Source organism: Chamaea fasciata, unplaced genomic scaffold (genome assembly GCF_029207755.1).
Source record: "Chamaea fasciata isolate MVZ Bird 193981 ecotype frontalis unplaced genomic scaffold, bChaFas1.0.hap1 SCAF_15, whole genome shotgun sequence".
Classification (NCBI taxonomy): Eukaryota; Metazoa; Chordata; class Aves; order Passeriformes; family Sylviidae; genus Chamaea; species Chamaea fasciata.
Genome location: NW_027094100.1, coordinates 17,245,776 through 17,268,440, shown reverse-complemented (window position 1 = coordinate 17,268,440; position 22,665 = coordinate 17,245,776). Strand labels below are relative to the sequence as shown.

General features: G+C 50.3%; 2 protein-coding genes across 5 annotated transcripts in view; one reads left to right on the top strand and one right to left on the bottom strand.

Annotated features, from left to right (window-relative positions):
- Positions 1–16,247, top strand: part of CTNNA1 (catenin alpha 1) — a 117,581-nt gene extending 101,334 nt beyond the window's left edge. For both annotated transcript variants that reach the window (XM_066197010.1, XM_066197011.1), the window contains exons 12-18: positions 762–962; positions 2,009–2,160; positions 4,748–4,858; positions 6,322–6,503; positions 7,210–7,315; positions 12,480–12,614; positions 15,121–16,247. In XM_066197010.1, the coding sequence (XP_066053107.1) occupies positions 762–962; positions 2,009–2,160; positions 4,748–4,858; positions 6,322–6,503; positions 7,210–7,315; positions 12,480–12,614; positions 15,121–15,408 (1,175 nt within the window). In that variant the 3' untranslated portion in view covers positions 15,409–16,247. The remainder of the gene's footprint in view (positions 1–761; positions 963–2,008; positions 2,161–4,747; positions 4,859–6,321; positions 6,504–7,209; positions 7,316–12,479; positions 12,615–15,120) is intronic.
- Positions 16,248–16,951: 704 nt separating this feature from the next.
- SIL1 (SIL1 nucleotide exchange factor) overlaps positions 16,952–22,665 on the bottom strand; it is a 94,723-nt gene continuing 89,009 nt past the window's right edge. For all 3 annotated transcript variants that reach the window (XM_066197016.1, XM_066197017.1, XM_066197015.1), the window contains one exon: positions 16,952–21,163. In XM_066197016.1, the coding sequence (XP_066053113.1) occupies positions 20,816–21,163 (348 nt within the window). In that variant the 3' untranslated portion in view covers positions 16,952–20,815. The remainder of the gene's footprint in view (positions 21,164–22,665) is intronic.

Sequence of the window (22,665 nt, the reverse complement as noted above, 5' to 3'; positions counted from 1 at the left end):
AGTAGGTTTCCTCAAATAAGGATCCCGATTTCTTTAGGCATCTTCAGAAATCTCTTAGAAGGTTTTACACATTTTGGGCTTCTTGGACTTGATGAATGGGAAAAATATCTCTTTTCAAAACCAGAAAATATTAAAAAAGCTAATTGCAAACAGTGGTCTTGCCTTTATTTTTTTGTTTGTTTTCTGAACAGCCAGTGAGTGCTGTGTGGCTGGAATGCTTTCCACATTATTCACTGTATACATTATGGTCTCAGGTGGGAATGGGCAACTGGCAGTATAATGTGCTCTGAAGGAATGTGTGTGGCTGGAGGAAAACACTCTGGAGGAAGCTGGCAACGTGCACCAAGTGCCTGTTGAAGTGTTGAGGGGAGTAGGTGTGGTGCTGGGGAGGTGCCCATCGCCCCACGTGCACTGGCACATGGGGAGTGGTTTGCAGGTATTTGAAATAAGGGCTGGGGCAGTCCAGGGCAGAAATATGGAAAGAAACCAGGGAAGAACTCGGCAGAACTCAGCTTTCCTGTTGGTAAAATTGAGTACAAACGGGGGCAGAACGTTGGAGGCCATTTGGTGGATGGACTGATGGCTTTTTGAAACCTCTTGTGGAAGGGCAGCTCTTTGCCAGTTGTAGAGACCTTCACATTAATGCTTGACATCACCTCCGTGGAGCTTCTGTAGAGCAGGCCCCACCCTGGGCAATTGCCATGCTGAGGACTGCGACAAAAAAGCCGTTACCAACTAAATCCTCTTTCTTCTACCACCAGAGAATCACATTTTAGAAGATGTGAACAAATGCGTCATTGCTCTCCAAGAGAAAGACGTGGATGGCTTAGACCGCACGGCCGGTGCGATCCGAGGCCGTGCCGCTCGCGTCATTCACGTGGTCACCTCCGAGATGGACAACTACGAACCTGGAGTGTACACTGAGAAGGTGCTGGAAGCCACCAAGTTACTGTCCGACACAGGTAAGGGTCGCTTATTCCCAGGAGCCCTGAATTGCTGTTGCCTGAGAGCTCGTGGGCAGCTGGGTGCCGGTGTACCTGTGAAATATGTTAAAGACTCAATTTGCTGTAATGCAAATTAGTGGGAGTTGTTTGCAAAGCTGTTGCAAAGTGAGAAGTGTGATTTTGCTGTGTTGGCTGGCGCAAAGCTCAGCGGTGCACAAGGTGTCCCTGAGTGTGCTTGGTGTCATGGGCCGGGTTGTGGGATCCCAGGCGTGAGTGAAGGCTTGAAAATTGTGCCGTGCTCATCTTGGAGTATTGCACCAGGCTGTGCAGCTGTAGCTGTTCAGGGTCCAGAAGGAAGATCACATTCCCCCAGCAGAGTGAATTTAGGGTAATGATTAGGGTAAATTTTGTAAAGTATCTTTACAACTGTTGAAAGAGCATTGTAAGGTTGTAGTGCCCTACACCAAAAAACAGCAAATCAGGGTGTTCCCTGTGAGCTCCTGGTGACATCCGTAAGGGTAAGGGATGATTCTGGCTGCTTCAGCACCAGCCATTCGTTGTTGGTTTTGCTTTAATTACTTTGATGAAGAATCAAAGGGTAACACTGAAGAAACAGCAGACTCTCAACTGGCTCTGGCATGTTCTTCCCGGGGCACCGTGAGTCACTGAAATGCAGCAGTGCAATCTGCCCCCTTCCAGTGCTTCTTAAACTTGAGCTTCCTGATGGTAGCATGACTCTTCTCCCCCCCCAAAAAAAGATGTACATCTGCAGGGAACAAACGAACAATCAATGTTTTATCCCATAGTTTCCAGGGACTTCCCCGGGTGTTTTCTCCTTGTCCATTAGAAGGGTGTTACAAACTTTTCACTGTCCAGGGGGAAAACACCAAACAGCAGCAACGTAAGCAGAAACAGAGCTGGATTAAGACTTCACCTCCTGTACCAAAGGTTGTGATTTCAATGGAAGGACTGCACGGCTTCCGGGGTAGTTGAGAGCAAGGCAGGAGTGGGAAGAAGAGAGTGGCTCGGGGTGGGACTGACCGGCTTTGTGCTCTGGGTTTCAGTCATGCCGCGCTTCACGGAGCAAGTGGAAGCTGCGGTGGAAGCGCTGAGCTCCGACCCTGCCCAGCCCATGGATGAGAACGAGTTCATCGACGCCTCCCGGCTGGTGTACGACGGCATCCGGGACATCAGGAAAGCCGTGCTGATGATCCGGGTGAGCGCAACTTCCCCCAACAGCCTTTCCTGCCTTTGTTGAACTGACAGCCGTCAGGTTAATGGAGAGCGGACGGGAGAAGATTTTCACTTAGCTCTTATTAGCATTCAGAGTCCTAAAATAATCGCCGTGGAGCACTTGAGCAGTACCTTTAGATTCAGATTCATTAACCAGATCTGAGCATCGATGATGGCCCAAGTTGTGATGCTAAATACCCTTCACGCATCTTTTGTAATCTCATGGCAATGCCTGGCTCGTTAATGTGCTAAAATCGGTGACCTTTCAGTTAACAACAGCAAATGAATTCAGTACCATAGATGCTTGTTGATGGTTTGAGAGCTTAGAAATAAAACCTAATGGCTCTTCATTAAGTAAATTTTGAGAATTGATGTTAGTTAATCAAAAGGAAGCTGAGATGAGTTTGGCCTGTATTTCCTAGAGCATGTAATTAGTTAATTGGCTAACCTGGGTAAACAGGGGCAGCTCACACAGGCCTTGATTCCTGTGTGCTTGCAATGGGTGTGACTTGGAAGCCCTGATTTCTGGTAGGCCAGACACAGAAGGACGCAGTTGTTTGAAGGGATGCAGAAAAGGAAAGCCTGGTTGAAGCTGATCCACGGACCTATTTCTTGGATCTTACTGGCGCAGAAATGGACAGGAGCCAGACATAGCAAAGACAAATCCTGGGGGTTTATTCCTTTTTTCTTCTTTTCCTATTATTCCTTTGACACTGAGAAAACTGCCCTGGTCTTTCAGAGTGGTGACCATGGCAGATGCAACTTGGTGGTCAGTAAATCAAGAACGTACAGCCCCAGGAGATATGCGATTGCAGTAACCATTGCAATGGCATCTTCCGTGTTTGCTGCTTAAAGCAAAGGATCAGATGAGAAACCAGGAGAAAAGCTGACGACATCTGTGCTCCCCATGGAATTTTTTTTCAGACAAGCTCAGGATTTATAGACAGCCAGTGGCAGATGAAGATATCAGTGCCTTCCTGCTATGCAGACAAACGGCTGTGATTGCCCCCCTGCTGAAGCCCTTGTGATTCAGGACAGGGAGCTCGGCTGCCAGTCCCAGTGGGCAGCAATTACTCGGGCTGGCAGTGCTGGGAACGCTGATGTTTGTCCCTGGCCACACAGCAGCCACCTAGAAAGAAGTTAAAATATTAGCACTTGTCGTCCAGAGAGTTTATTTTGGGATAAAAGAGACGTCCAAATGGGGATTCCAGGGCTCTCCAGGGCTTAGTGTAACCCTGCTCACAGGGGCTCATTCACTTCAGCTTTTTCCAGGGGCTCTTGCTCTTTACAGGGACCAGCAGGAAAAGCCACTGCAGCACCTCATTTTTGTGTTTATGCAGGGTATTTTCAAAACTACCATCTCACTGTATCTGTATTTATTCCCCTCTCCCTGCTGCCCAGGCTTGTCACTCCAGAGGAGTTTCTGCCCTTGGTGGCACTTGAAAGGCAGAAGCTACACTTTGTGTGTCCCTGAGCTTTGGGAGGGATGGGCAGAAGAGAGTCACAGACAGAATCACGTACAGCAGAACTGTTTTCTTTATGTTTTTTCATTATTTTAAAATATTGATACACTGGGCTACTTCTTAGTATGTGTCCCTCTGCTGATTTTTTGGATATACCCTGTACTCCAGGACCTGGAGAGGAGGCTGGAATACCAAAAGTCTTGATTTTTGCCCTACTCACCTTTCCTTTTTGTCAATTATTTTGCATGTCCAACTCTATTTTCACTGTATCACAAAGCTTCTGTAGTGGAAGACAAGTCTGTGAAATTCGAATCATAGAAAAAAACCCTAAAGAACAGGGACTTTATTTGCATCTTGTCTGTTAATCACAATTTATTGCATGTATCAGTGAAGTTCTTTGTTGACCCAGCTCTGGAGAATTGTCGTGAAGTGCCACTTTAGCAAAGATGTAGTATTTTGACAAACATGCTGTTTAAACTTGATAGGTTTTATAAAAAGTTTGCCAGCTACAGACTGGCAGTAGCAAAAATAAATCCTAGGCAAGCAAGAACTAGGTCAGATGTGTTTAGCCTACAGCATAAAAGCCGGCCCTTACTAGCTGAAATTTTTCAGCTTTTCCTGAGGGATAAGGATAAATTTTGAGATATTTTATCTGTTGTTAATTTAGTCAATGCTTTGATTCATAATTGTTCTGAAGACACTGTCTGTGCTTCTGAACCAGCCCTTAGAGCTGTGTGTAATTCCAGCTTCAGAATCTTGAGTGAAGCTTTTACATTTAATCAAGTTGCAAAAGCGCTGCTCATTTTGCAAGAACTTTTTTCTGTCTTTCAGATGCTGAGTGCATTAATGTCCTGACAAATCTCAGCTGTTTAGTTACTGCCCTGTGGTTCTGGGGATCCCTATGGTGTTTAACAGAAGCAGTCAAGCACATAAAATCACACGTGTTCAGAGCTGGATGCAGTCCCTGTATTTACCTTTTTGTTGAAAACGTGGAATAATTTTTACCTCCACTGATTTCCATTCTCTCTGCTTGAAAAACAGTATTCTTGTTGATTTTCAGAGCCATGAAATCTGTAGTTTGACTCTGCCCGAATGCTTTTTCCTCAGACTCCTGAAGAGCTGGATGATTCTGACTTTGAGACCGAGGATTTCGATGTCCGAAGCAGAACCAGTATCCAGACTGAGGATGATCAGCTCATTGCTGGACAGAGTGCAAGGGTAAGGCACAAACCTGAGCATTAATAAAAGTGTGACCTGCCTTCAAGAAACACTTCAGCTTGCTTTGAAAATCCAGGTTAAAGTTGAGGGGGTAGTGATAAAAATGCTGGATCAGAAAACTGGCATTCTTTTTTTCTAGCATTCTTCTGAAAAGGAGGTTGAGTGAAATGCAGTTGGTCTGATGGATGTGAGAAATGTCTGTGTTTTATTTTGGGTATTCTGAAAGATCAAAATCCTTTTAGTACCAAGAAAAAGTCACATTTTGATATCAGAGATGTTATAGTCAGGTGAGCTTCTGCGGGGAGGTACAGGTCAGATCACTCCGTTGGATTAATGTTATTTTCAACAGACAAACACTAACTTTATGAGCAAAAAATCTTCACAGAATGTCTCCTCACACACGTGAAGGTGTGTTTTTGGTCACTGAGCATTTATCAAGACAACGTTGAGAGGAACTCAGAAATGAAATAATTTCAACTTACTGCATTTCCTGTGACCCAAAAATGAAAGCGTTGATAGGCAATATATAATCATTAAGAGGTGAAACCCTAAAATCAGTGCATAGAAGGAAAACCAGGCTTTACCTATTGCTTTTTATTTGACATGGCCCCTCTGGATCGATAACAATTTACACTCTTGGGAAAGTGCCATGGCTGATTTTTTGTGGAGTCTCTTCCTGCCAGGCAAGAAGTAGCCAGACCTTATTTATCAAACTTCTGCCACATTGGCTTGAGAATTAAACTAACTGGGAGTATTTTTATGCTTCCCTCTTTTGCACAAGCACTTTCTATGCCTGGACCCTCGCCCCCTTCTATTTAAATGCAGACGTTGCTCATTTACCTCCTAACACAGCTGCTGCCAGAGGATTTTTAGTACCAAAGGCTCCTTTTTGCCTGCTCCTGGAGGCATTTGTGCTCCCACTATTTATGAAGCCAAGGCCATGGAGTCTTACACAGGCTGTAAACCCAGTCTGAGAGATTTTATTTGGGAGTAAGCACATACTCTTTATTTTCACTTACTCTTTCCTCTGCAGACATGTTTCAAGAGAGTATAGCTAGCTTTTTGCAGGGAAGAGACTGGTAATATTTCTTATTATCCTCAATACCCAAGTGGAAATTAATTTTAAAACATTGAAATTTTCTATAAAAGGCAAGTCCTCCTTCATGCACTTTAACTTTGAGGGATGGTAATATGTAGCAAATTTGTTTGGAGTTTTAACAGCTTTATCATGCAAAGGCCCATATTTTAAGTGTCAACTTGTCTTTCTGGGTACTTTTTCTTTAAAAAAGAGTATAAACTTTGATTCAAAATGGAAGCAAATGGCTCTGTAAAGCCTCTAGGTAGAGGATTGCCATTAAAGTTTTATCCTCCATCTACATGACTGAAATTGGTTATTAGTGAAATGTTCCAAAAAGCCTCTACAAGGCAGCAGGAAGCCATGTGAGAAAACTCTTCTTTTCCAGGCTATCATGGCTCAGCTCCCTCAAGAGCAGAAAGCCAAGATTGCTGAGCAGGTCGCCAGCTTCCAGGAGGAAAAGAGTAAATTGGATGCCGAAGTGTCAAAATGGGACGACAGTGGCAATGACATCATTGTCCTGGCCAAACAGATGTGTATGATTATGATGGAAATGACAGACTTCACCAGGTGAGGCTTTTTAATTTGTGCTCGCTCCAAGCTGCCTGGGCTGCTGGGCTTTCAATGAGACACGGTGCAAGTTCTCCTAAGAGTCGCACTTCTTGTAATTTCCTTTAAATGGTGCCCTGTTCCAGCTGCATATTAACTGGGGAGATGCATTATTGTGCAGTGGCTGGGTGGTAATAACTGTTTAAATTGATCTACAGACATACAGCAGTTATTGCTTGTCTTTCTTTCTTTCTTAAGGGTGATTCTTGTCCCCAGGAATATATATATATATGTATTTGCTCAGTTCTTTACAGCATTCAATTCTGTGGGCTTCTCAATATTGCCATACTGCAGAAATAGTTCCTAGTACTGTTATTTGCAGAGGAAAGAGAGAGGTTTTTGATGCCTTTTGAAATTAATTTACCAGATTTTATATAATGCTATTTTTTAAACTTCATGTTCCATTCCATAAAAATTGCAAATCCATCTTCTAAAATGTTATCTTTTATGATCATTAAGTTGCTCAAAGCAGTAAAATTTAAGATGTTTTTATTCCTAGATTTAAGCTAAATGTGGGGAAGAGCTGAAAGGGGGTAACTCTTGAAAATGAAGATGCTGTAATGGCTGCTCCTGCCCTTTGGGTGAGGAGTCACTGCCAGCACTGTGTGGAACAGAATGAGAAAAGGGACATAGAATTCATTCTTGTGGCCTCTGCTCCGCTTTGCAGGGGCAAAGGTCCACTGAAGAACACGTCAGATGTGATTAGTGCAGCCAAGAAGATCGCAGAGGCTGGGTCAAGGATGGACAAGCTGGGCCGGACCATTGCTGACCATGTAAGTCACAGTTCCATGAGCCTCCAGCACCAAGGAGCAAGAGCAGATCTTTTAGTACTGCAGGCATGATGAAAAAATGAAAATGTGTTTGCTTTTGGGGTGTTTTAAGTGATTTTCCAGATCTGCTGCTAGAAAATTCTGTTCGTTCCAGCTGCTCTCCTGCCTCCCTGAGCAGTGACACAGCAGCTCCTTGGCTGGAATCAGGCACCTGGCATTTTGTGCCAAGCCCTGCTTCAGGTCACGTAGAGCCAGGGCAGTGGCAGTGCTGAGCAGGACCAGGCTGGGCTCACATCACACCCAGAGCACTCCTGCTGCTTCCCAAAGCACAGACTGCAGGGACAACACCTGCACAATGGGATTGCACAACCTTTAATACTGCTTTGGAGGCAGCTTTGTAAGATTAACAATTTTCAGGTGCCCCACAGACTGAGTGGGGAGGGTGTCAAAGCTCTCTGGTGGTTTTTTCACCATCCAGTCAGAGCTGATGAAGACTTGGAGCAAGGCCTGCAATGCCCCAAGCGTGGCTGTGCTGTCCCAGTGTTTAGAGGGAATTCTTACAGGATTGAACGAGCACAGCCAGCTCAGGGATTTATTTATGCAATGCCTGTCCTCAGCCACTTAGAAACTGGGCCAAGCAAGAGCACCTTTGGCCTCAACCCACACCCAAATAGCAGGGAAACATCAACATTACTAATAATATTTCACCTTCAAGAAAGATTCTGAAATGCAGGGAGGTTAAGTCTGAGATCATGGACTAAACTTTGTTTTCTCCAGTTGTCACTTGCTTTCCAGGCCTTTTCAGGATGAAAATTTGTACTGCAAAGTTTTAATTGAACCAGTGTCACTTTGAAAGTAAATCATTGCAGTGCAGGACTCTCTCTTAATGTTGCATTCAGAGGTGCTTGTCTACACCCTCCTCTATTAATGATGCAGTGAGAAATGTTCAGTGGGGAGATAAATTTGAGAAGTGTTTTTTCAAATGGCTCTCCTTGCTACAGCACTTTGACAGCCTTGTTTCTGCAAGAGCCAGGTGTGCTGCTGATGTAGGTAAATGAAGCAAGGAGCAGTTTGTGTTCAGGGTCTCAGAGGAGCTTGGGCTGAAGGTTTACAATGCTGCTTTTTTTTTTTTCTTTAATTCACATGTTTTATGCAAAGTTGGTAGATGGTTTTCTGTACCAAGCCATTTCAAAATATAAAACTACTTTTAGTAGCAGTAAGGTCCTTAAAAATGTAACAGATTAAGCACATGTTTGAAGATAAATATGAGCAGCACTGTACCGTTAGTCATTTTGACAAGAATATAGCTTTTTCCTGACTCCATACTCTTGCTAATCCTTTGAGCCTGCATATTTCATTAGATGTGCTTCCATACTCTTTAGAAACGTGTTAATGTGGAACAGTGTGACAGCTACAGAGCAGGAACAGCTCTGAGCACTGATTCTGCTGTCCCTGCTCCTGGCTGGGAGCACACGGGGGGGTTGTGTCCCGTGTGCTGGGTGGCACCAGAGCTGTGACCTCTCATGTCAGTGTGCCAGCAGCTCCCAGCGCTACCATCAGGCCCTTCTGCAGCACATTCCTCTGAAACTCCAAGAGCTGCCATCCCAGGAATTCTGTGTCTGTTGGGAAGAGTTCCGCCATCAGCCGCAGGTTCTCCCCAAGGATTCCATCCCTCACTCCAAGCAGCTGCTGCTTGCTGGGAACAGGGGAATATGAAGCAGTTATGAGCACAACACAGATGACAATGATTTGCAGCAAGACAAGGGTTCTCTCTATTATTTATTTTTTTCTACGTTGAAACACCTACAAAGCCGAAGGAAATTTCTGATCCTTTTTTTCCTTTCCTAGCGGTGGAGGCTGAAGTTACATCAGTTGTGATCATCCAGTGAGAAGCAGCTGGGGGTGAGGGTAGGGGTAGCCCCACTTCCCAGTAGAAGGCTCCAGCAGCCTCTTGCTGGGGAGACTGGTCCCTGGCTGGGGGACTGGGGTGGGGACCCTGGGCACAGGCTGGTGGCTGTGCTGGTGGCAGCTGCTGGCACATGTGGTCAGTGTGGCCCATCCTGCCAGGGAGTCTCCCCAAAACAGCTGCTGGCAGCTCCTGCTGGGCCCAGCTGGCACCCGGGGCTAAGGGGTGTTTATTGGGAATTCCTGGTGTAGCAGGGCCCATTCCCAAAGGGAGGAGCAGTGGGAGGAAGAAGCTCTGGGCTTGCTGGCTGTCCCCTGCAGCCACTGGAGATGGGCTGTGTCCATCAGCACACACCACCGGGGCTCTGCTGTCTTCTCCTGCCCCTTTTCCCTGCAGAAAGAGAGAACAGGGTGATTCTGCTTCTCTGCAGGCTCAGCTGGGACAGCAAGAACTGAAAGTGGGGGGTGTTTGCTGTGTCTAGGGTGGATCCTGGATTTACCTGGAGCAGCCAGCTGAGCTTTTGCCAGTAACCTTCCCTCAGTCTGTGGCAGCAGCTCAGTTTGGGGGGATTTGGGAAGGTGGGGTTGTCCCCACATGTTCATTTCCATCTACACTGCACTCCCTGCTGGGCTGTGCTGTGGGAATCCTCCCACAGAAGCTCTGCAGATGGGAGTTGTGGCTGTGGGTTAATCCAGTAATGTAGTCATTCTTGATCAGTGTTCAAATTGTTGCCTTTTGGGTTTTTTGATGTTTATCTGAGTGCTCCTGCCTAGGAAAGGACAGGGCTCCTGCAGTGCCTTTTGTTGATGCTCTTTTTAATCATGTGTTACACCTCCATTTAAACCTCATCTGTCTTTGAGCTGAGTCCTCAATCCTGCCTGCAGAAATAGCACACACAGGACAGGGTGTGGGTTTCCATCTCACACCATACTGATGTACACAACCCAGTGACGATTCCTATTCCACGAAGGTTTTGCTGCCTTCCTCAGCTGTTGGTGATGGTGCGGCAGCCTCCTGCCTTGAGAGTCTTTCCTTGAACGGTTCCACAGCCCCACAGAGTAGCTGGAATTGCTGAACCATCCCCCTTACATGCTGTTCTGGGCATTTGTCAGCCCTGGAGCCCCTCTGCTGCTGTGCTGCTCGCTAGCTGTGTTAGATGAGCTCTTTGGGAGATGGAGAGCAGTTTCCAAAAGGGTAATTTGAGCTTTTCATTAGCTCTTTGGCCAGGGCTATTTGTGGCCCTGCTCTAAAACATCTTGTACTGCTGACTAATATTGATTAGCTTAAAAAATTAACCTGCAAGCTTTCCTGCTTCGTTAGGCAAGGCTTCGCTGCACTGAGGGAAGCCATGTGCCCAGGTTGAGTGTTGCAGTTACCTTGGGTTGGTTTTATGTCACTTGGTGGGGTCAGGTGCCCATAAAGCTGTGCAGGTCTCCCACTGCAGTCCCCTTTGTGTGTGTGAGCTCTGTGTGCACATCACTGCAGCTCCTGAGTTACCTCTGCTCAGCACAGAGACCACTCTGCCTTAAAAAAGCCACTTGTTCTGGCCCTGGAAAAAACCAAATGTATGTGTTAGCTGTACTCACCTTCACTGCAGAGGGAAGTGCCTGTTCTGGCAGACCAGGTGCTGTTGGGAAGGAAATGCTCCATGTGAGTGGGACCCTGTTTGCACATCCCTGCGTGTGCACCACAATCTGCTCCTCTTTTATACAAAGAAAAGGGTTTCTGCTTCCATCTCATAGCTAAGGGAAGAAGGTCTGCAGGGAGAATCAGGGCTCAAAGCCTGCTGCTCACAGCCAGGAGGAGATTTTTACCTTGCCCTCAAAGGGGAGGAGAGGCTGCATGGCCAGTGCAACAACCCTCAGCTGGGGTGAAGCATTAAGTAATGAAGTGGTGCCACACTGAAGATTAATCTTTCAGTCATGCCATGTGCATTATGAACCTTCATCAGATGATCCATTTGCACAGGATCAGAGTCTTAGGTGAAATGGGATTTTGCTGTGAACAGGGGTGTGTGGAAAAGAGCTCCTAAATCACTCTGGATGGAGTGCTGCTGTCTCGAAGGCTGGAGATCCCTGCAAGGGTGTGCCTGTAGTCCTGTCCCTGAGTAATGCCAGGTGAATTCCACTGCCACCGCTGAAGTAATGCTGGGCACAGTGCAGCCTGCCTTAGAGCAGAAGATAAGGATCAGTGGGAGTCTGATGGTGGTTTTGTCCACGGGGTCTGTGGATGCTGGGTGGGAAGACGAGATGATGAGTGGCCATTTCCCTGGAACAAAGAGCAGGAGCTCTCTGGGGGGTACAAGAAGTGATGCTTCTCTGGGGTTCAGAGCAGGGCTTAAGCAACATGGGGTGTGACACAGTGGGATGTAAATCACATGGATGTGAAGCTGTAGGTGGTGTGTGTGTGTGAACACGTGGGGTGCTTCTGGAGCTGAGGTGGCCCATGGGGGACCTGCTGCTGGCTCCCCATTGCTGCTGCTCCTACAAGGGCTGCAGGGCTGGCATGGGCGGCAAAACCCATCCCATTACAGAGCCTGCTCTGGACTGTGACTGCTCCTCAGCTGGGCTCTCCTCTGGTCTGGAAATCCAGACTGAGCCTGGCTCATCCATGGCTCATTCTTCGGTTCTGTCCTAGAAAATGCCACCTGCCCAAACTGCACAGAAGGACTCCTGCAGAGCCTTTTGTGCAAAGCTGAAAAAGTTCCCTTTCTCTTACGGCTGAGTGCTGCAGCAAGCACCTTAAAAATGTCATTTTGTGCCTGGTAAGGAACCTGCTTTCCCCACTGCTACGAAATGGGAGCAGAAGTCAGGAAAATCTCTGTTTGCTGCATGTAATTGAGTCGGTGTCAGGTTTGTAATTTTTGAGCTTGGAATACTTAAGATTGAGGATTGAGGAAGGAATTGGTAACACCTGCTAGTTGCACCTTGAGATCTTCGGTGTCAGACCATTGCTACTGTAAAGGAAGGACCTTTTACAGCTGCCAGACCTGCTCTGGGGAGGGTAAATAGTCCTCCTTCTCTTCCTCTTCCTCCTCCCTGGGAGGGCTGCTGAAGGAGCCTGTCCAGTGCTGCCCCTGCTCATGGGTCCTGGTTTTTAGAGGCCTCTCGTGCTGCTCAGCTGCCTCAAAGGCCGGCGCTGTGCAGGGAGGGCAGCGCTCTCCCAGCCCATCCCCTGCTCCGGGGGGAGGTGCCGGTTTGTCTGTGGCTGCTGCCCCAGCTGTGATGCTGCCGGACTGACGTGCCCCGTGTTGCCCCGCAGTGCCCGGACTCAGCGTGCAAGCAGGACCTGCTGGCCTACCTGCAGCGCATCGCGCTCTACTGCCACCAGCTCAACATCTGCAGCAAGGTGAAGGCTGAGGTGCAGAACCTGGGCGGGGAGCTCGTCGTCTCCGGGGTACGTATGGCACACGCCTGCCTCAGGCAGCTCCGCTCCCACAGGGAACGGTTATTCCAAGCTGAGCTTTTGTGTGAAACACCACAGAATATAGACTGGAGGTGCTGGAGCATGCAGGGTTTTAATGGATGCAGAGTTTGTGTTGCTGGCTCGTTGTTCTGGGGAGGAACGCTTGCTGTGAAAATACAGACTTCACATTTCCTTACTCAACAGTGTTTGTAGACAGATTCACTTCACCTCTGGTGTAATCTGTTTTCCAAACTGCTTTTCACTCTTAGTGAGGTTAAATCACTTTATCAGCACAGCTGAACCTGCCCCATGTCTCTGCACGGCCTTGGAACATGCTGGGGTCCTGCAATGCTCCAGAGATGTTAATATTTCAGGATGGCTGTGCCCTGAAGAGTGCAGGGATTTTTAGTGGCTGCTCTGGTTTCTGACAGCTGGAAGCTGCCCCAGGCCAGCTTACTTCTTTATTCCAGCCATTAGTTTGCAAATAATTTTTTTCACTGTAGTTCATGAAATGCTTCCTCCTAAGAGGATTCCGTATGACAGATATTTGGGGGAGGGGAGGTGGAGCTAAATTCATTTCTTCTGGAATACTTTCCTTGACCTGCACAGGCACATTGGTCACTGGTGCTTTTGCCCAGCTGTGTCAGGATTGAGGAAGGAGGTTGGAAGAAGGGACAGAATCGGCTGATAGTCCAGAACAGCTCCCTGAATGCTGATCAGCAAATGAAAAAACTTCCCACATTCTGCCATTTTGATACCGCAGAATCATGGAACGGTTTGGGTTGGAGGGGAGCTCAAAACCCACCCAGTGCCACCCCTGCCATGGGCAGGGACACCTTCCACCATCCCAGGCTGCTCCAAGCCGCAGTGTCCAACCTGGCCTTGGACACTTCCAGGGATCCAGGAGCAGCCACAGCTTCTCTGGGACCCTGTGCCACTGATATTTTCCAGTGAAACCCTGTTTGATATTTCAGTTGCTTAAACTTAGTAGCAGAGATTTTCCCCCCCAAAAAACAGGGAGAGCTGTGGAAGGGGAGCTTTGGGTGAGCAGCAACAGCAGCAATAGATATCCCTGCACGAGCTGAGCCCATCGGGGGTGATGGGGCTGTGCTGCCCCTCCTGCTGCTGCCAGCCCCCCCACCCCTGCTGCCTTTCCAGCCCCCAGAGCAGCTCCAGGGGCTGTGGTGGATGTGCTGCTCTTCATGTCCTGGGAGCTGGGAGGCTGAAGGCAATGTGCTGTCAAAGCAGGAGATGTGTTACTGTGCAGCAATATGTGCTCCAGGGCTTCACTGCAGTTACTCAGTGTCTCCAGGAGTTACATCCCCTCTGCCATAAATCAGTGACAGAACAGCCTGGCATCTGTAGCCTGATCTCCTGGTTTTATCTCTTCTCCTTGAGCCTGTCCACTGAGGCTGAGGCTTGCCAGCAGCAGTGTTAAGCTCCATGGGATAATCAGATGAAGACCTCAGCCACATCCAGAGGCATCACCTGTCTGAAAGGAAAATTCAGTATGAACGCCCTGCCCATGCACCAGAGTGCTGTGAGAGCAGAGCCACGACCCAGGTGGGCAGAGCTGGCACCTTCAGAGTCTGCCAGTTCATTCAGAAAGGCACCTCTCTGCTCTCCTGGTGTTTAATGATTCCTCCTGCTGTGAAGATTCATGGAAACACTCCAGGGCAGTGGTTTCCTGGCTCATCAGGAGGAGGGCAGAGCACAGGGGTTTCCAGAGGATCTGAGGTGCCATGGTGGCACTTGGGGCACAGTGGGGTAGAAGGGAGGGGACAGTGCCCCAGAAAAGCCACCAGAACCAAGCCCTGCCCCAGATCAAACCCCTGTCCCAGCCCATTTAGCCTTGACAAGCCAGGGATCCCACCCAGAGCAGGACACTGGTCCCTGGAGAGGGGTGTCCCAGCTGAGGTCACCACAGTGCTCCTCCCCTTTGTCTTCCACCCAGCCGTGGTCTCAGTTCTTTGTCCTCTCTGTGCCCTACAGCTTTGACAAATTCATATTTTTCCTTGTTTTGACGCTCTTATACATCAGGAACCAGCTGGGAAAGGGCTCCAGGCCTGGCTGGTGATGCAGTTGTGTTCCTTCCTTCCCAATCCAATTTAGTATTCTAGGGCAATTTGAATATTTATTATTGGTGATTAAGATATTACTACAGTTTTATTAATTTCCTTAGAGAATAAGCAACTGTTAAAGCTTAGTCACAAAAGCAAAGGGCAGAATACAAATCGTTCCCATTGCCATTAATATGGGAAATGCAGACGGGGGGCAAACCCTGCTTTTGTGTTGGTGGCACAGGTCAGGTTTGTAACCACTGAGCGTCCAAAGAAAAATCCTTCCTCAAACTGGGAGCCTCAGGTTTCAAAGGAAAAACATAAATCAATCACATAAATCAGTGCTCAAGTGGTTTTTACCCCCCCAGGCCTGTGGTGTTCTCAGTGGAACACAGTGTTTGGGGTTCCGTGGTGTGTAACTCCGTGTCCCTTGGCAGGTGGACAGCGCCATGTCCCTGATCCAGGCGGCCAAGAACCTGATGAACGCCGTGGTGCAGACGGTCAAGGCCTCCTACGTGGCGTCCACCAAGTACCAGAAGTCCCAGGGCATGGCCTCCCTCAACCTCCCGGCCGTCTCCTGGAAGATGAAGGCTCCGGAGAAGAAACCCCTGGTCAAGAGGGAGAAGCAGGACGAGACCCAGACGAAAATCAAGAGGGCATCCCAGAAGAAGCACGTGAACCCCGTGCAGGCCCTCAGCGAGTTCAAGGCCATGGAGAGCATCTAGAGGAGAGCTCTGGCTCGGGGGTGTTTTTCTCTAGCCCACTACTGCTACTTCCAGAACTCTACTTTTTAATACCTTAAGGATTTTTCAGAAATTTACTATTCCTCCAAATGTATTTACTTAATATAATTTTGATAACTTTGTTTAGATTACCTGGGGAGATACTCAGATTTCTAAGTCCTATCAGTATATCTTCAGCCTGCAGAAGTGTGGTAATTTAGATGGCTTATAGATTACAGGGGTGGATTTCTAGCTGGAAACTCTTTTTTATAATCTTGCTTTAAATGAAATACTCTATAACCAAAGAGGATTTTACAGTAACACTAACGGTTAACACTAATACAGGATCATGCTACTCAGAGACTCAGTTTATCGTGGTGATCAAGAGAGAAAAATTAGATTTTTTTACTCAAAAAAAAAAAAGCAATGAAATTATTGTATGTGATAGTGTATCTCTCCGCTGTAGGGGTGGAGAGGGAGCAAGCTCAGAGGAGTTTGAAATTGCAGCAGGCACCGACTGTGTGAGCACAACTGGAAAACAGCTGGAAAAGCGCTACACCGTGCCTGTGCTGGGCTTTGCTGAGGATGGTGTTTGGAGGTGGGCTCGGCGGTGCCCTGGGGCTGGGCTGCTGCTCTCCCTGGGCGGCTCCTGTGCGCCCCTGGCACGGCTCCCTGCGCAGGGGCTGCGCTGCCTGCCGGGGGAGCTCCCGGGGCCGGGAATCCTCCCCCGGTGCGGGCGGCCCATCGCTCCTGCGAGACACGGACGGGAATTGTAATGCCTGGTTACAAATTACTAATGTATTTTGCTGCGGGACACTAATAAAGTTGCTTTTCCAGCTGGTGCATTGTGGTGCTGTGAATGGAGCGGGCCCAGCCCGCCCCTCGCCCTCCCCCCCCCCCTCGCCATTCAGATGCAAATCAGCTTTGTGCTCATTCCTCATAATTGCTCTGCATCCCGCCTTGGGCTTCCAGAGGCACCCAGGAAATCATGTTTGCTCAGGCTGCAATTTAGACTGTACATTATTTGTGATAACTATAGCTACAAGGTATAATTTCGCTGTCTTATTTAAATTTTATGAATTTCAGTGTGTTTCACACGTCCCAGTCGAGTCGGGTGCAGGGAAGCGGTGCCTGTTCCTGCGGAGCTGGAAAAGCCTGGGCTGGAGTCGATGTCTAAAGTGCAGCTCCATTTTAGAGCTGAGCCTTGGCACTGAAATGTTATAATTTTATTTATCTCAATCAGCTCATAATTTACTGTATTAAGGTTATTGCTGTCATGTTACTGTAATGCTGATCAGAATTAAGCTAAAGAGTTTTTGATATATTTCTGCCAAATGTATTATGTTTTCAAGCATTTTAGCCTCTTGAGTACAGCTATTAAACAGTGGAATTATAGGCTATTTTCCCATAGCCCTAACATGTAAACAGGCTCAGAGGGGGAGCTGTGCTCCACTGCCGTTTGGGGGTTAACAGGCTGTAGGTCTTCTTTTACAGATAATTATTAACTGAATTTATACAATATGGTTTTTTTTTTTCTCCTGGTATTCTCTTTAAGGTGACATTCCCTGGGCTGTTTAGGGAGTACATCCAGTGCCTCCCCCCTCCCAATACAGTCTATTAATGAGCTTTAAAAAACAACCTTTATTAAGATGTGCAGACAGATTTACACTTATTTAGCTTTTAAATACATATTAGTTTAATTTATGCTACAAACATTGAGCATCAAGAAGTTAACATGTGGTTCCCCTGGTGAGAGCTGCAGCCCCGGGGAGTGCAGGAGCAGCAGGAACACGATGGGGACAGGAGGCCAAAAAACCTCAACTCACATTTCTTTTGTACCCGGGAATTGCTCCTCTGGGAATTGCGTTCGGAGCGGAGAAAGGCATCGAGGTGAATCATTATTGGTGTAGCGTTTAATTGCTCCGTTCAGGAGTGCAGCCGCCGCGGCTGGAGGGGAGAAAACGCCTCTCCCCTTAGACGAGGGGGGATTCTGTGTCGTGAACCCCCAGTTTCAGTAGCTGGGCCGTGGCGGTGACCCCGGGGCTGGGGATCGGAGCATCCTGGGGCAAAGCGGGGCAGGGCAGTTCCTCGTCTCGGAGCGACCCCAGCCCCGGCTCCTGCTGCCTCCGGCCGCTCCGGATTGTGGGTCGGGAGTTCAAAAACCCAAAGGCGCCGATCCCGCCGTGTCGGGGAATCCCAGCCCTGCGTGTGAAAGCGGCGCTGGGCCAGCGGCTCAGCGAGGGGCTCCGGCCGCCAGCGAAGCTGTGACTTTATTAGGGAGCCAATTGAAGAGAATTACAGTCATTACTGCTCCCTGTAATTAAGAGCTGGGGAAGGGCTCGTGCCGTCGCTGTCGCTGCAGGAGGACGATGCTCGGCTCGGGAGGGGAGAGCTCCGGGGGTGCTTCGGCCGCCTCCCCCGGCGCTGAGCCGGCAGCCGAACCCCACCTTCCCGATTCCCAGCCCTCCGTGGAGATGGGGGCACCCACCGAGGCTTTGGGCAGGGAAGGGCTGTGGGATTTCCCTGCCTGCCAGTTGCCCCTGGCTGCTCCCCAGGCACCGCCTGGAACACGCCAGACTACTGGAGGGGTTTGGGGGGTTTTTTCGCGGTGATTTGGAAAGATCTGGGGAGGTTTTTGCAGTCCAGTGGGACAGCAGCTCTGCTGAGGCTGCGCCAGAGCCCGGCAGACCCGGCAGTGCAGGGATCTCAGGAAGATGAACCCACGTTATCTTCTAAAGTGTATTAGTGAAACCACATTAAATCCTCAGGAGATAAGTCTTATTCCAGATTTCAAGTGCTCTTAATTCAATTCCGCGGTGAATGGAGCCACGTTGAATTTATGCCGCTTTAATTGTGCGCAAAGTTTCCGTGCCACGATTTAATGCCCGTTAATGAGCGCCTTTCCCACTCAGCTCTGCCTGCTCCCACCGCCTGTGCGATGTGTCGGGAGCGGGGCACCCCGAGCTGTGTTTGCCTACACGGGAGCTCGCTCCAAACCAGGCCACGGCTGCCGAACCTCAAATACACAATTCGAGGACAGAGCAGAGAGGGTGGGCAGGGGCGAGTGCGTTCAAAACCCAACAAGTGAGTGAGAAAAGGAAAAATCCATTAAGACACATCAGCTGCTCACTGCGGATGGTGGAGGCTGGGGAGCGTCCCAGGGAGACACAGCCCGTGGGCTCTGCTCCGGGATCCTCTCTGCCTAAGGGGTGCCAGGGTTTGGGGAGCTCAGGCGGAGCCAGCACAGCCCTCCTGATGCTCTCGTGGGTGCAGGGGGAAGGAGTGGGAGCAGCTCCTGGCCTGGCCACCTCTGTGACTCCAGCGCTTAACGCTTGACCCCCTCTTGAAGCTGGAGAAATGCGGGGACCCTGCTAGCTCCAAAATTAAGGATGGAAGTGCCTGTCCCACCTCCTACACCCGCGGAGAGAGGGAGCCCCGTGAGCCCTACCCAAGGTTTCCATCTACCCCAGGACCCCCCACCCCTGGGGCTCCTCCGGCCCTGCCTTGCTCCGTGCCTGGGGGAGGCTGCAGGAATTTGGGGGATTCCCAGCACAGCAGGGCTGGCTCTGCAGGGGGGCTGGGGGAAGACTGGCCCTGGCCCCGGCCCTGGCCCCTGCCCCTGCTGGGGGCGGGCCAGGCAGCTGCAGCAGCCCTGTGATTGCGCCGGGCTGTGGACCAGCAGCACCATTTAGGAAACAAACCTGTCATTAGTGGGGACACCGGCCTGGGCTGGTATTTATGGCCAGGGAAAGCAGCCCAGGGTTCGCCTGCCCTTCTCTGTCAGCCCCTGGGGACACATGGCCACAAGGACGTCCCTCTTTGGGCTGCAGCCCCCAAGGCTGAGCCTTGGCCACAGCTGCCCTTGGCGCAGCTCTTGGTGCCCTCCGAGGTTCCATGGCTGTCACCACCTCCCGTGCCACTGCCCGGCTGCACTGCCAGTGCTCAGACGTGATCCCTGAGACCTGCAGGAGCTGCAGACAGGGGGTGGCTACAGCCCAGGGGTCCCCTCCGGCCACCCTTCCTTGGGCTCTGACCCCCCTGCAGAGCCCGGAGCCCTTTGGGCAGGGGGACACGGGGGGTGGGGTCCCTGAGTGCCAGCACTGCCCAGGACCTCACACGGCCTCTGCCCTACACCTGCCATGCCAGGGCCCAGTGCCTCAGGGGCGGCGCTGCCAGGAAATTGTTGTTACCATTTTTTGGCCTCCTTTCAGTGCTCCACATCCTTGGCTGTGTCGGTGTGCAGGAAGCAGCCTGGGGGGTCAGCGGAACCTTCCCAGGGACACAGGCACTTCCTGCTGCCATCCCAGGTCAGAGGGGCTGTCCCAGGGCTGGCACTGACCAGGAGCCACCCCCTGCTCCCTCCAGAGCTGCCCTGCAGGGCCACGGACACCCCTCCATCCCCAGGGCCAGCACAGGCATCCCCAGTGAGCATCTGCCCAAAAACTGGTCAGGTTTAAGACTTTTAGGAGGAGCGAGTGGGGTTTTGGCTTTGGGGTTGGACAGGGAGGGCTGCTGGTGGTTTTCTCCCTGGCTCACCCCCTAAGAAGGTGTTAGACAATCCCCACCTTAAATCCAGCTGTGACACTGTGACAAGGCCAGGCAGGGCCTGAGAAATCCCTGTGCTGATCCCCCCCAGTTCTGCTGGATACCTGCTTCACCTGGCATTGCTCCAGAGGCTCAAGTTTGCAGCAGAAAAGCCTCTTCCCATGCTTGTCCTGGCTGTTATCATCAGATATATATATGTATTTTTTTAAGCCTACAAAGCAAAGCCTTGGCAAGGTTCGCTGGGAAATGCATTTCAGAGAAAAACAGAAAAAAAAAATTAATGCCAGCAAAACAGCCTGAAAAAAACCCAGAAAGAGAAAGATGCAAAAAGATTCAATAGTTATAATTAGCCCTGCTATTTAACAGTGACAAGTGACACACTGTACATGGGAGCCACAAATATCTGAGCACAAAGCCCGGTGGCTGCAGGGTCACAGCGGGGGATGGATCTGGTGGCATTTGTGCCCAGCCCTGGTGGTGGCAAAGCTCTGCAAGGGCTGAGGGACAGAAGGGACCAGCTGGGCTCTGCCAGGCCTGGAGGGAGTGCAGGGATTCAAACATCCCCTCCTGGGAGTGACACAAACACGGCCTCCCACAGGAACACCGCTTGTTCCTTTCTGCAGATCTCAAATTCCCCAGCTGAGCCCCCAGCTTGTTCCCTCCACTGTACACCTCTGGTTTTCCAGCAGTATCCCATGAAAACAAGACATTCCCCACTCCCCAAGTTATTTTAATAATGAAGTTGTTGGCACACAGTGCTGGGATCTCATTTACTCCAGCAGTTTATTCCAGAGTGCACCTACACCAGTGCCATCCAAACTCGCTGTCACCCTGAATTCCCTGGAACTGGACTGAACCCACAGTTTCACCTCAGTTCCTGGATGATGGTGTTTATAGAGCCGAGGAGCTCCCTGAAGTAGCCGTCCTTGTCCCCTTCCCTCTGCTCCTCGGCCGCCAGCTCCTCGTACTCGCTGCGCAGGAGGCTGAGGGTGGTGCCCAGGGCGGGGTCCCCCCGGTAGTGCTCCCTGCAGAAGGCCACCAGGACCCCCACCAGCTTGAGGACCTTCTCACGGGTGTCGTGCTCGGGCATGGCCAGCAGATTGGGCACCAGGGCACACCAGCCCTGCTCCACCACCGCCGGCACCAGCCTGACCTGCTGGTACTGCTGGATCTTCTCCATCTGCTCTCCGTGCTGGGAGTCCTCGAGCAGCATCTGTGGGAAGTGGTGGAACGCAGATTAATGTCCCTGTCAGACAGGAACTGCTCCCAGGAGGTGACACAGTAGAGGAGGATGCATGTCCTGTACCACCTGCCATGGACGGGGACTTGCCACAGGAGACCAGCCCGAGGTTGTGTCCTGGCTCCCTGGCCACAGGGGCTGTTTGCCCACCCTGGAAAACTCCCAGTGACTGGGGGTTTCTGTGTCACACAGTCTGGGAGGGGACTCGGGCAGGAAGCTCAGCAGGACTTTTAAAGTCCCCCGTCTGAGGCTTTTTGCTGCTGACAGGTGCCTGCAGCACCTAATGAACACCATCCCTCGGCTCTGCGCTGCTCTTCCCAGAGATGGGGACCTCAGTCCCCTCCAGCCACAGCCAGACCTTCCCCTCCCAGCCTGGTCCAGAAAACCTCAGTACTGAAGTTCTGTATGGGGCTGGTCCCTTACAGCGAGAGAGACCAGCCCAGAGCAGCACCAGTGCCAGGGGAGGAAGGGAAACACCCACGTGCCCCTGTGAGCCCTTGGGGGCTCAGCTGGTGGAGGGGCTGTTGATAGCACGACATTCCTGACAGGGATATGGAAGGAACACCAAGGAGACCTCCCCTGTTCTGGTCCTCCTGAGAGCTGCCTGCTGAAGTGCAGGCAGGATTTGGGCTGAAAAGGAAGGAATGTGGCAGGAGGAGCTGTTCGGAGCCCCAGTAACTCCTGTTTCACGCTGAGAGCTGCCAGGGTGGTTCATGATTCCAACCCAACCCATCTGACAGTCACCCAGCCCACCCCGAACCTGCCACCCCAGCTCGCAGCAGTCCCCCAGCACCCAGGGCATAGCATTCCCAACCCAAAGAGCAGCTAAAAGAGTTTCAACATAAACCCAAGAATCTGCCGGGCGGGGCCTGCCCCGGACCCACGGAGGAGGGAACAGATGGGGCTGCCACAGGGAGCAGCTGGGAAATGGGCAGCAGGATCAAATGGGAATGGTTTGAGTCAAAATGGCCCTGTCTGCTCCTTTTGCACGGAGCTGACAGGATCACGTTAGAGTCAGCACCTGATAAGATTTCACACCTGCTAAAATAATTTGCACCTTTACAAAGTCTTCTAGAAAATAACTGATTTAACAGAGAGGTGCTGCTCTGCTGTGCCTGCAACCCAGGTATTAGAGCAGCCATAATCCTCAGGGCAAATTGGCCATAAACTGAGCCAGAGTGGATTTAATTCCCATTCTCTGGAGTCAGGGAAACACAGAGACTGAACAACAAGCCATGGCAAGGAAAGACAGGCTTTAAACTGACACTTACAGCAGTAATCCAGGGTATTTGAAAATAAAACACAGAACGTGGCGGGCTGGGCTCTAGCAAGGAAGTGCAGCAGGCAAAGGGCTCTGGCAGGCAGGGTCACAGCAGTGCCAGCCTGTCCCCTGGCCTTGGCCGGACACCACAGCCCAGGGCCAGCATCCCCTACTCATGTCCTTGGTGTCCTGCTGGTAAAACCCCCTCGGGAGG